At 35.5% G+C, this 12,951-nt stretch overlaps 1 protein-coding gene across 8 annotated transcripts in view; it reads left to right on the forward strand.

Moving 5' to 3' along the window:
* Window positions 1-12,951, forward strand: part of HDAC9 (histone deacetylase 9) — a 440,323-nt gene that overhangs the window by 303,102 nt on the left and 124,270 nt on the right. For all 8 annotated transcript variants that reach the window (XM_010712747.3, XM_031553923.1, XM_031553921.1 and 5 more), the window contains 2 exons: window positions 2,848-2,968; window positions 9,049-9,098. In XM_010712747.3, coding sequence (XP_010711049.1) covers window positions 2,848-2,968; window positions 9,049-9,098 — 171 coding nt within the window. The remainder of the gene's footprint in view (window positions 1-2,847; window positions 2,969-9,048; window positions 9,099-12,951) is intronic.

Below are 12,951 nucleotides of genomic sequence, written 5' to 3' on the forward strand. Positions count from 1 at the left end.
GCAGTGAAAATGAAGAAGGATATAAAATAAAAATGACGTATAAAAATGTATGTCTGAAGTTATACAAATGCATGCTATATCATTGGATAGCTCATATCAGTGAGAGCCATAAGCAATTACTCTGCATAACAGATTTTATATGATTCCAGACATTGACAACAAAAGCACGTTATAAGATGTGCTTTTGAGTATCTTCTAAATCCTGACATCACTGTGTAAAAACGATTGTTCTTTAGCAATTATCACAGGTAATTTTTAGTATGCCACATTTTGTGTGTGTGTGGAGCCTTAGGTAGTTGGAATTTTAATATTACTGAAAATAGCTTTACCTGCAGGGATAGAGCAAAAGTGGGATGAAAGGAATAATGAATGAGGAGGTGTGAATACAGAAACTGCACAGACGTGTGCTGTGTTTACCCTTCCCTTTTCTCCTGCCAGTTACTGTGTATAATTGCAGGCTGGTGCTCCGTGTAGGAGCTGGAGAAGCCTTGGAGAAAGGACAGTACTGGGCTCTGCATGGCCTGGCAGTTCAGCTGTTGGCTGCGCCCCAAGAGCCTCACTGCTAGGAGTAGCTGGGAAAGGGCTGTTTCATGCTATTTGATTTCTTCACTGAGCTTGTTTCTGCACAACCTGTTTCTTCGTAGAAAATCTGTCAGGACTGGGTAACAGGTAGCTCCTCAGCAAAATACTGCTCCACTCTAATTCATTTTGGAGACGTCACTACCAGACCCTACTCTGTTAGTGCAGAGCCATAGGACTGTAGCTCCGTGCTACAAGAATAACGAGTGGCTGTGAGTCTCTTCATAGTAGTGATATAGCATTTAAGAGCACTTAAAAAAGAGCCAGACAATTAACAGTCTTAAACGTATCTTACAGAGCTTTTGTATAACTTGCAGAAAATATACAACCAGACAGTGAGTATTTTACTCAAGGTTCTTTGATGTGACTTTCGTAAAATACCACTTTACTTTTCTTTCACATTTGTTTTAGCTGCTCTAGAAACCAGCCTTCCTTTCTTGTTTCATCATGAAGAACTGGGCATACAGATTTTGAAGCAGCTTATTAGAAAGACAGAACTTAATGAAAATGGATGAATAAATAAATATTACCAGTCACCTCACTTGTGAAGCAAAAGACTTCATCTGACTCAGAAGAACTATTATAGAGTTTACTGATTCCATGAAATAACATAATGTGCTGATTTTGATTGCGCAATTATGTGTTTAGAGGATGTGAATACATTGCTACAAATTCTCATGTGAGACTGGGAGAGGCCTGAATAAATTGGAGATGAAAAAAAGGTTTATTAAGTCATTTAGTTCCTGGATCATTCCCTAATTTTTTTTTTCCACTGCTGTGTCCAGACAAGTTTTTAACCCTACAAGGAATAGGGCTCCCACCATAACCCTGCATGGAAGTTTATTCCACATTTATCTACATCCAACTTTTAGGTCACTTTTCCTCATTTGTCAGAAAAAGTTGCTGCTGCTAAACTTGATATAAAGAGGGCATGATTCCTCTGGCTGTCCCTGGGCAACTCCTTTCTTCCTTACTATATTTTCTTTAATGTTTATGATACTGCTTTCTTCTTCTAGTAAAGATTTTGGTGCTTCCTGATATGCATGAGTGGATGATGGATATAATGACAGCTTAACCTGTAAAGAAGTAGACAAGAGCAATATTTCTGTAAAAGGTAATCAGTCTAGTAAAAATAAGATTGGTCTGTTTAGGTAAATTCTGTACCTATTTATCTGTAGGCCTTGACAGTCAGACAGATCCACATTCTGGACTGTGAGAGGTTTTGCCCTAGATGTTCAAAATGACCAGCTCTTCAAACAGAGTCTAAGACCTTAAAAATAGTCTGCTTTCTCTTTGTGTTATCCAATATTAACAGGAAAGATGATCTTGGGACCAGAACTTTGTTGACAGTGCTGTTTATTATGCCTGAATCTGAACAAAATCTGCTTCATGCTGTTGTTTGCAACGGCACTTGCACTGGCAGATAAGTAAATATTTTTATGACAGGCTGTAACTCCAAATGCATACAAGAAACTGATCTACTGAATAAGAAAGCATTAGTCTTATTGTTTCTCCCTTCTTTCCTATCTACCTCCCTTTCTAAAGTGATTAAATGTGTGTAATTGATTTATAGAAATAGTCCCACCCTTTCTTTTTTTTTTAATACTTATTTAAATGAGGAGACTAAAAGCTGGAGAAACAGTTAAAGAGACAAATCTCACTTATAAAAACATAAGGAAGCAAGCAGGTCAGTATCTGCAACAAGAAAAATGACCCTTAGAGATCAAACATAAATTCAAAAAATAAAAATACAGAGAAATATTTTACTTAAGAATGTAAACGCTAATTTTCTTTCTCTCCCTGGCCCTCTTCGTGGTGATCATGCTCTCCCAGCAGCATAAATTGCAGTAATTACAAAAAAACATAAATCTGCATTCAGAACAGATCTGCAGCTTACAGGTGTGAATAAGGTTTTGTTCTTTAAACAAGACATTTTCTAGTCAACTCTCTGATTTAAGAAATATCTTACGTTTTGGTTTGTAATTCTTAAAATAATGTATAGAGGAGTCAGAATCTTTTCTTTCTCTTGTATTTGAAATTCTTTATTAACTCTGCTACAACTTAAGCATTTGTGATAAACCACACAAGCATTTGTTTTTCATATAGCATTACTTTAATAAACAAATCAGTGTCACATTCCTGCATGACACAATTTCAACCCATTATTAATCATACTAAATGTTATTTCAAACCTTTACTTTTTTCTTTTTTCTTTTTTTCCTAAATATTGTCAGTGGAATATTGTAGGCCTCTGCTGTTTTCTTTCAGCGAATTCGAGGTCGAAAAGCCAGTCTGGAGGAAATACAGCTGGTTCACTCTGAACATCATTCACTGCTGTATGGCACCAGCCCCCTGAACAGACAGAAGCTGGACCCCAGGAAACTCCTAGGTCTGTACAGGCCTCTATTCTACTGAGAACAGCACATTCCAGCACTGTCATTAGTCATAGCTGGTGTCAGTTTAAAATACTTGGCAAGCAGTGTGACAAAAATTCACTTTTTCCAAATGCATTGCTATGTGGAAGGAGAATGTTACAATGGAAGCCAAATATAGATTAGCAGAATGCGCAGGCTGGAAAGCACAAAGAGAAGTTTCTTCTCATTTGCTTCAAAACTGTCAAAACATTAACCCTTTATTGTTATTTGTTCTCCATCAGAGATCAATGGCAATTTTGAACACGGTCTTCAATCTCCTTGTGTTCTCTGCTTTGAAAATGAGAGTTTAAGATACACTTGCTTGTCAGAACTGCTTGTTTGCTGTTCTCATTTGCTTTATTTCAATGACTTCAGCCATGCTAAGTGCAGATACCATGCCTGAGTCTTGCTATGAAGTGAACTTTATTTTAATGCCTTCCCATTATGCAGAATATCATATATTTCTGAATAATGGGGAATAGACTTATTAAAATAGTAAATGGACCTGTGAATATACAGAATGCCATAAAACTGTCAAGATTTTCATATAAAATATATTCAGGAACAGTCAATGCTCATCATAAGCTTTCATAGTAGAGAAGTAAGGTTAAACTGGGCACTGTCATGACAAGAGCAAGAAACAGAGCCTCTTCTCACACCTGCTACAATGATGTGAACGGAAACACAAATAGAGCATTTTGAAAATAATCTCTGAATGAAATTCTGCCTTTTCTATCCCTGCACACAAGGTGAAACACATTCTCTGCTATTTTTAATACACAGATTCTAAAATGTGGAGATTTGCCTAAATGTAATAAAACTCAACCCAAAAACCACATCACTAGCCATCAAAAGAAATTGCTCTTCTAGTTTTATTAATACATAGCAATTATTTTGCTTTGGAAAGAGTTGCTTCCATAAGGTAAACTGTGGCTTCAGTGAGCCGTAAAAGTAGATAGGAGAAATGTACTGATCACAGTAACATCTAAGTTTATACACCTTTGACAAAACAAAATCAAAGCTAAAAAATAATTACAACATGATAGATTCTCAGAAGCTAGAATTTTCAAGGTAGGAAATCCCCACTAAAAACAAACAAATAAATAAATAAGCACTAAAGTCCTGCAAAATGAAGAATTGGAAACATTTTTATTTGGGTTCATCAACATTGTCAAAATGTTCCATTTTGATAGAGTCAAGCATTTCATTTAGATTTTTTTTATTCATTTCATTTTAATTTTTACATTATTTAATATAACATACATTTATATGAAGTCTTGTTCCCATTTTGGAGGGTTATATGGGATGCAGTGTGTAGTTTCAGTTATGGAGGAAAAAAAGTAATGGACCCAGGTATTCTTGCTGTGTTTCTACCTATGTATACAGAATGCAGAAAGCTCTGCTTACCTAATCTCAAAATCCATTTATTTGTTCACAGTTCTTTGCTCAACACTCTTTGCCTTTGTCATTTGGCACTCAGTCCAAAACATTTACTCTGAGTTTATATTGAGATCACACTCTTAGCATATATCCCGAGCGTATCTTTGGCTGAAAGCCCTTTTCTGTCTCTGTAGGATGTTTTCTTGCTGCCTCTTGCATGGCCTTTTACCAAGACAATGGTCAATTAAACACCCTTCTTACATGCTTTTGCATGTGCCTGTTTTTTTGGCTGGAAACTCTAACCATTGAAGCTTTCATATTCCTATATAAAATAACTTAATTATCTTTTACATTTTTCCAAAATGCAGTGTGACTGTTCCATCTCTCATTGTCCCCAGTTCAGCGTGGTTGAACCTAAACAATGCTGACATTAAAATTAACATCTTGGTATGGTACAAAAATTCAAAATGATGTGTAGTGAAGGAGAAAAATCTAAAGGAAATGTTTCTCATCAAAAATGTCATCAATAACAAAATCATCTCATAACTTTCCCATTTCAAGTAAAGTGCATTTTTTTCCCAAAGAAATTGTTCCATCAGATTATGGTTTTGCATTCTAATGAAAAGGGTTTTGTTCCTTCCCTTACTCCTCTGTGCACCAAAAAGGACAGTCAAACTTTGTTCTTCATTTAAGTCTCAGAAAAATATTTATTCCCTGTCCCTGTTCAGAAGAGGACATTTGCATTTTCTGAAGGTCTTTTCTTGCTCACATGAAGTTTCTGTATCTTGTAAATAGAAAAGAAACACCTGAAGGAATAAAATATATTGAGTGACTAAAACTAGAAATGTGCTACCTGTCAATAAGTGCTGATTTCTCCGTTAAGGAAAACTGCTCTGTTCTGGAAGGCTATGAAGTAAAACAGCTGTGAACTACTGAAGTCAGTGAGAATTGTGCACATAGATATTGTTCACATATTCTTCATGCTTTCAGAGTACAAACTGTCTTGAACTCCGGGCTTTATTTCTCCAAATCAGGGGTTGCCAAAGCAGCTATTTCAAATGATTGCTTCAATTTTTACACTATCATGCAGTTTAGCTTTTAACTGATCATATTTCACTGTGGTGTGTTAAACAACATGTTATGTTGCATTACATTTTCTTGATGTGAATGAAACTAATATGGAGACTGTGTGTCACATCACATTATGGTTTCATGTGACAGAATACAATCTTTCATACCTCTCTGAATGACCTCAAGGGCAGAACAGTTTGATTGCTTTTTACCTCCTCAACCATAATTAATAAAGTGTTTCTAAAAATCAAGTTTCCTATGATCACAAGTTTTTAAAAGTGGGAAATACCCTGTCAACACATCCCTGACAGTGAGGCAATATTTAAAGTACAACTAAGGGATGCATTTATAGAGCATCTCTGCAATTGCAATTACTTCCTTAGAAAAAATGTCTTTGTTCTTAAAGGATGATTCTGGAAGCAAGTAGATTCCTCAAACTGACATTGCTCTTTACTAAATGGTGCCTTTTAACAAGTAAACACATTTTTAGTGGATTTTTTCTGTTGGAGGGGGTGATCTTTTTTTTGTTTGGTTGCTTTTGTGTGTGTGTTTTGTTTTGTTTTTGTTTGTTTTTTGTTTTTTGGCATTTTTTTGTGTATGTGTTTTGGTTTTTTTTCCAGGAAGGGAGTGTTTTCCCATCACTCTTGCTCATCAGACTCTCGGATCTGAATAGCAAATCTCAAAAGTGGTATTCTTGGCTTCTATAGGGGCTTCCTGCTTGGCCACCCAGTTTCACTAACCAGCTCCCACTACCTTCATGGGTTGACATTTTTTAGTACAATATTTCTAGCTCTACCTAGGAATTTTTGTAATGAATCTTTTCTAGATCTTTCTTGTCAAGTGATTTGCTTGTGACTGCAAACACTGACATGATACAAAGCCATTTGTCTTTTACATAAGTCACTCTGAAAGTAATGCTTTCTATTTATTTTGATGAAAACGACGACAGATACAAAGACCACAATAAAACTACTGGATAGAGCGAATTCTCAGCTACAAAACACTATTTTCCAACATATTCAGCACTGTTAGCTATGCATTTTCCTCCAGTGATATGCAAGAACTTGCATGCCATGGTCATCAAAGTCTGCATGGACATCCAGAACATGGCTTGTTTCAGCACTGCTGAAATGCACCACCCACCATCTCACTGTGCTCACATCCACAGTTTGCTCTCCATAAATGTTCAGGAGAATAAGGGAATGTCAGTAGGTGATGGTTTTTTTGTGCACAGAGGAATTCAGTTCCACACCTTTGCTTCATTCCCTCTTCTATGTCAGACTGCCTCTCTGCTGCCATCTGTTGCACAGCAACAACACGTAACAGAACATTGGTAGGAAGGTTAATCTTCCTGGTACCGTACCACCACCATTTGCCTCTGATGTTGTGGCCAACATAAAAAAATAAGAGGTATTACTTTTGGAGTTGTCCTCACCTACTGAAGTATTTCAATGTCTTCTTTCTATTATTGTTTTATGCTGGATGTATCCTAGGTAAGAAAGGGTGGTACTGAGAAATATCTACTATTTACCAAATTCAGCTGAGGCAACAACTCCAAGCACAATTCTCACTATTCATCCTCAGGGCTTGCTTTTTACTGCTGATTTTCATTTTCGGAGAAGTGCTGTGAGCTCCTTTCTTTCTTAGAAGATAGCCAAGTGATGGTCTCTCTCTCTCTCTCTGTCTTACTGGAGATTTTCCCAAAGTTATTTTAATGAATTCTTGATGCTTTTCTTATGTTGAAAATTCTATCTTCAGCTTTTAGCTCTTGTGCAATAAGAAGTTAGTATCCTGGCAAATTTCTTGATGAACTGAAAAGGCTTTATGATTGTTTTTCTCTGTTTTAATGCTATCCGTTGATTGATTTTAGTGTCTTTCCTCACCATCTGCTTTTCTGTTTCCCCTTTGTGTTTGTTGTTTTTAATAGTGTTTACCATGTACAATGTGCCCTGCTGCACGGAGATAAATGAGAATTCATCTGTTCTCTCTTATGCAATGGAATTTAAGAAAAAAGTCTAATCATTCAATATTCTAAAAACGCCTCCTTTTATCTCAAATTTCAGTCTGTGTTTCTATTAACATCTGTCACTGTAGCAGCACTAATTTTTTAGTTAGCTGCTCAAGACTTTTTGATCTTCCCCATAGCAAAAAGTGAAAAACTGCTGCTCACATTGGTCCCTGGATCTGCTTAGCAAGAAATCTGGAAAATCTTCCATACCTTTGCTTTGACAGTCTTTGTCAGTAAACATTTCCTTGCGTGTCTGAGGCCATTAGGACTCGCAGTACGAGAACTTTGCATAGCTGCTGCACCTGCATTTCCCCAGTAGCTCCACAGGAGGTTTTGTTTCGCTTCTCTAGCACACTGTGCAAACTGATCAAAGGCCTCTAGTCGGTTAAAAATGCATCTTGGATTTTACTCAAAGCGTAAAGCACTTTCTTCATCTCAGACCTTTCAGTCTGGTCTCCCATACTTCAAAGATGATGGCTTATAATTGTCTTTATACATTTCATTGGCACCTGCTAAACATGAGTAACTGCAGTGTTTGCCCCTTCCATAACAATGGGTGGCTCCTCTTGGTAACTTGAGTGATTCACTATCTAACGCTTCCTCCATATGGCAAAGCCACAAAACCAGTTCTGTGATATGGCAGGAGAAAAGTCTGTGTTCTCTTCCACAGCTGCCTTAGGATCATATTACATACTTGAATAAGAATGGTGTCAGGTCCTGAAATTCTTACCCTGTTTTGAGATCGTCCTTATCAAGAGAAACAATGAGTTTAGTGGTTCAATAAAAAAGAAAATGTGAACAAATAAAAAGCGATTATAATTATTAACTTATCATATTATCTATAAAGCATAATAAGCTAGAAATTAGATTCTAAAACCTATTAAGTTTATGTTCTCTTTGGTAGAATATATACACTGAGTATTACTGACATAAATAATGAAGAAGATATTTCATGTTATGTTTTAAAATATTGAAACATAAAAATAAAAAAACATTAACATATTCGTTAATGGGATATAAAAAAAAACAGACCGACATTTGAATAGCTAGGAAGATGAAGACAGCACTTTTCGAAGGAGAAACTTTTTGGAGAGCTAAAGTTAAGAAATCGTCACCAGTTGCATGTGAAGCTTAATGACGTTCCCTCTGTTGTCAGTGAAAAGAAACAGGCACTTCTCAAGTACAATTCATCTCACCAGTCATCCAGGCTGGGGAGAGGTGCCTACCTCACTCCACTGGCTGTGTAATAAGCTGAGATGAGTAGCGTAGGCAAGCTGCTTATCTTTTCAGCAGCTAAAGATAGGGCTGACTACTAGCCCTGGTTCAGAGTGATTTTCTGTGAAGTTGAGTTCATTACTTATACACTCATTAGAAACCCTTGCTTAACAATCTTAAGATTTGTCACTGTTGAAAAAAAAGTAAATTAAATGTCCCAGGGCTGATTTGCTTTTGAGGTATTAATCAAGTTCTTTATGTTCATTTTGTGATGCCTAAATTCAGAAATCAGAATTACAGTAGAGATTGTTGTTCCAGTACTCAACTGATTTTTTTTATAATTGTACTTACTGTTTCTTTTTTTTTTTCTTCAATATATAGGAAACGTGTCTCAAAAACTCTTTTCCTTGCTGCCTTGTGGGGGACTTGGGGTAAGTAGATGTTTGGTTGTTTCTTTCAAGAGGGGACAGCACACAACAAATGTATTAATTCATAGATTCCATAGCACTGCTTTACTAACAATTCAAAGTCACAAGAAGTTGATAAATCTAGAGAGGAATCCTTGGACATTATTTTACCGTTTTCAAAGACATGACTAAAATACATTGCAAGCATATGAAACAGATAGGAACATGTTTTGTGGAAGTGTGTACATTTCTTATTTGCCCTATTTTTTTTTGTGTGTGTGTGTGTGTGATCTGTTTTTGAGAAAAGTAACGTGCAATTGTTTCTAGCAGAAATTTGATGAAGTTGCTTCATGTATTGCTGAAAAGTAAACATAGCTCTGCATTGCTCAGAGAGCAGAAAAAAAGTACCAGATTACCAGAACAAATTCATTCTGAAATACAAGCGTTGACTATTAGTATTCAAAGGGCAAAAATTTACAGATAAGAATATGCTGAAACAGTAGGTAAACAATTCATCCAAATTATTGAAAACATTTAGAATAGAGAATTTCTACTGATCTTGGTGTCATGCTCGTACTAAATTCAAGGGAAGATAATAGCAGGATAAATCCTTTTTCAAGTACAGGTGTTTCAGGTATTTTCTTTTTTTTTTCCCCACTTTCATTCTTTTTTCCCCCACACAGCAGTTTTCCACATGTCTAGTTCAGCTCGGTTCATTATTTACTAATGTCAGTGAAATCAAAATGCTGATATTACTATGTATGGATAGGCTGTCTGAGTGATGCTATATGCTTTAAGTTTTGGGGTTTTTTTGCTCTTTCTCAGTACTCAGGAGTAAAACCAAAATCTCTGGAATGAAATCAGAGATATAGTTCAACTTCCAATACAAATTTCTAATATTTTATTTACTTTTATCCTTCACAAAGGATAAGTTCCATGCCATAGTAATCTTGTTTATAGGTTTTTTTTTTAATAATGAGATACTTGACAAATAAAATAAACATTGTAAGATTTTAACTCCCAACAGTAATAATTCCATTTGAATTTTCAGTATTTAGTAATGTTTGATGTACTGTGAGTTATAGAGAATGAAAGGAACTGGTAATCTATCAAAATCCTTAACTGTGGATTTAGGCTTTCTAACGATTCTAATCAAAATCTGGCACTTGGTGATTAACAACTTGCTATACTTGAAAATTGGAGATCATTCCTTTGTATGGATTACCTAACATTACATGTAGTCATGTAGACATGCATGTACACACGCACCTCTGTGTATTTCTGCATACACAGATGCAATGCACACATGCTTATGTACAAATTTATCTATTAAAAAGGTGAAATTAATTGTCATCAAAGTATTTCTTCACAGTTACTGCAGTAATCAAGATGTTTGGAGAGGATTAAACAGGAGATGAATGATGTTTGAATGATGTTATGAAAGAATTTTGTTCAGGCTTCTGAGCAAGGAAAAGCTGGTGCAAAATTTCTTGACAGTTCTTTTTGAGGGCTTTGGAAAGCAAATTGGATCAGGGTATGCTTTGAAAATAAAACTATAAAACGTTTTTCTACAAAACATATTATTGAGACATGGGTGAGTTAGTACTAAAATATCATAAATAGAAATGGAGTTTGAAATCCTTTGAAATCCTTTTAGTAATGAAAGTGTGTTGCCCACTGTAAGGAAAACACAAGATAGTAAAACTCAGCATAAATTAGCTTTATAAACTCTTAAATTTATCTGTACTTTCTTGAGTCTCTGCTTTATTTTTGATTTAGAATCATGGAAAATGGATTAAAGAAGCTATTGTAGAAATAGATCCTTTATTTATATTTTTCTAGTTGGTTTCCCTTTCTACATATTATTATTGTCAGCCTTGCTGTGGGCCTCTTAAAGAAATGGGTTGTGACCTTTTTCAAGGTAAATAATCAGATTAGGAGCTCTCTTTCAGTGATATTTAGCTGTCTGTTGGTTAAGATGAGCTTTGGGAAAGGGAGCTGCTTCAAACCGTCTGGAAAGCAATTCCTCCATTTACTTTCAAAAAATATGCTAGAGAGAAAGAAGAAGCATTGCTATTTAATGGTTTTCAACTTAGTTGAGGGTTATGAAGCAGTAAACAGTGTGAAAGCCATAATTCATACAAAGACTGTGAGGAGGCATAGAATCATTTAATTTTTTTCTTATCTTCTATGTTTGTTTGTTTGTTTGCTTGCTTAATTGTTTATTTGTTTACTAAATAAGACAGTGAGAAAGGCTATTACAAAAATAAGAAAAAGACCTTAGTTCTTGCAGAATACTTTATAGCTTTCTCTCGATTCTCTTGATTCTCCCACAGAGATATGGGAACCTTGCTGATTGTTATTAGGCAGCTTTTTTATTATTAAATAGATGTGTGGTTAAACTACTCACATAGGCGATGTTCCCATCTAGGATTATTTCTCTTCCCTGCCAGGTTGTATTTAATATCAGAGTTCCCATTTCTTAAGGAATGTTGTTATTACTGAGAAGATCATAAATTGTTTCTGGGTGGGGACCCTCACACCACACTAAAGCTGCACCACTGTTGAAAAGAGCACTGGGCCAATAAGACAGAGCACAGGAGGGAGCAAAGGCCATGTGCCTAAGTATATAATCTACCTATCATACATTAATAAAGTGAAGTCCTAGCATCTCTTTCACAAAGCTTGTATATTTCACATGAAACAATCATGTTGACAAAATGTGAACTATTCTTGGAATAAGGGTTGGAATTCAAGACTTCATAGGCATTGCAGGCATAATGAGTCGATGGGCAATAAAGATTATTGGCATGAACTTCGGATGGCTTGCCTTGTCCTGAAAGGACTTAAAGGTGCACCTAACCTCCTCAACCCTAAATTCCACTATATTGTTGATTTTGTTGTCATCTCTATCTGTTCTAATACCACTAATAAATTATAGCCAATATGAGGGATCCTCTTTTTTGGATTTTGCAATTGCAGAAAAAGAAAACTTTATCAAGAATTTTGAATTTTTTTCCATAAAAAAGTTCTGATATTTTGGGATGCTCTTCCATTGCAATTCTGGATTGTTTGCATCAATACATGTAAACAATCTAATCTAATACTGCTTACTGATTGAGTAAAGAATTTTCATCTCTATGAATATATTTTCAAGTAGTGATAGTGACTAATTAAGTCAGAGTCACTGGTGGATTTTACTTGGTATATGCCATGATTTCTGAAGTAGAAGGAAAGAAAAGAAAGAATAAGAGATAGAACAACTAATAAATATCTCCCTATCCAAGAACCCAAAGATGACTTATACTGACAGCCAAAGTGAACAGATCTAATATACATATATAAAAAAGGAAGTCTATATCTGACCTCCTAAATTTACCCATAACAGGTTTTCTTTCAATGACAGTTCATTTTTCATCTGAGAGCTATCTAAAGTTAGCAACACATCTGCTGAACTATGAGACTTCCTTTTTGCAGTAATGTTTTTTATTCTGTTGGTTTTTTTGTGTTTTTTTTTTTTCTCCCAGTTTCAATGTTGCAACAGGATTAACTGTTATTAAAGAGTTCTAATACTGGGGGTGTGATTCCTTGCACTAAAGAGAGACTATTAGCTCTACAGCCAATGTTTCTAATAATAACAGATTTTTCTTGTAGCTTGTCAGAGGTTTGGAATGTGGAAAGGTTTCCAGGAGGTGGGTAAATTGCAGGTGAAATGGCCAAATGGGGAGAACAATCACAAATTACTTTCTGGTCCTGCAAATTATCAGAAAATGTCATAATTTTTCTTCTGTGAACAGCCACTAGAGATATAACTGATCATTTGGTCAGTGCATCCATCTATTGCAATTCCTCCTCTTCTGCTGCAAAAATGACAACA

The sequence above is a fragment of the Meleagris gallopavo genome, chromosome 6 (genome assembly GCF_000146605.3).
Source record: "Meleagris gallopavo isolate NT-WF06-2002-E0010 breed Aviagen turkey brand Nicholas breeding stock chromosome 6, Turkey_5.1, whole genome shotgun sequence".
NCBI classification, from domain to species: domain Eukaryota; kingdom Metazoa; phylum Chordata; class Aves; order Galliformes; family Phasianidae; genus Meleagris; species Meleagris gallopavo.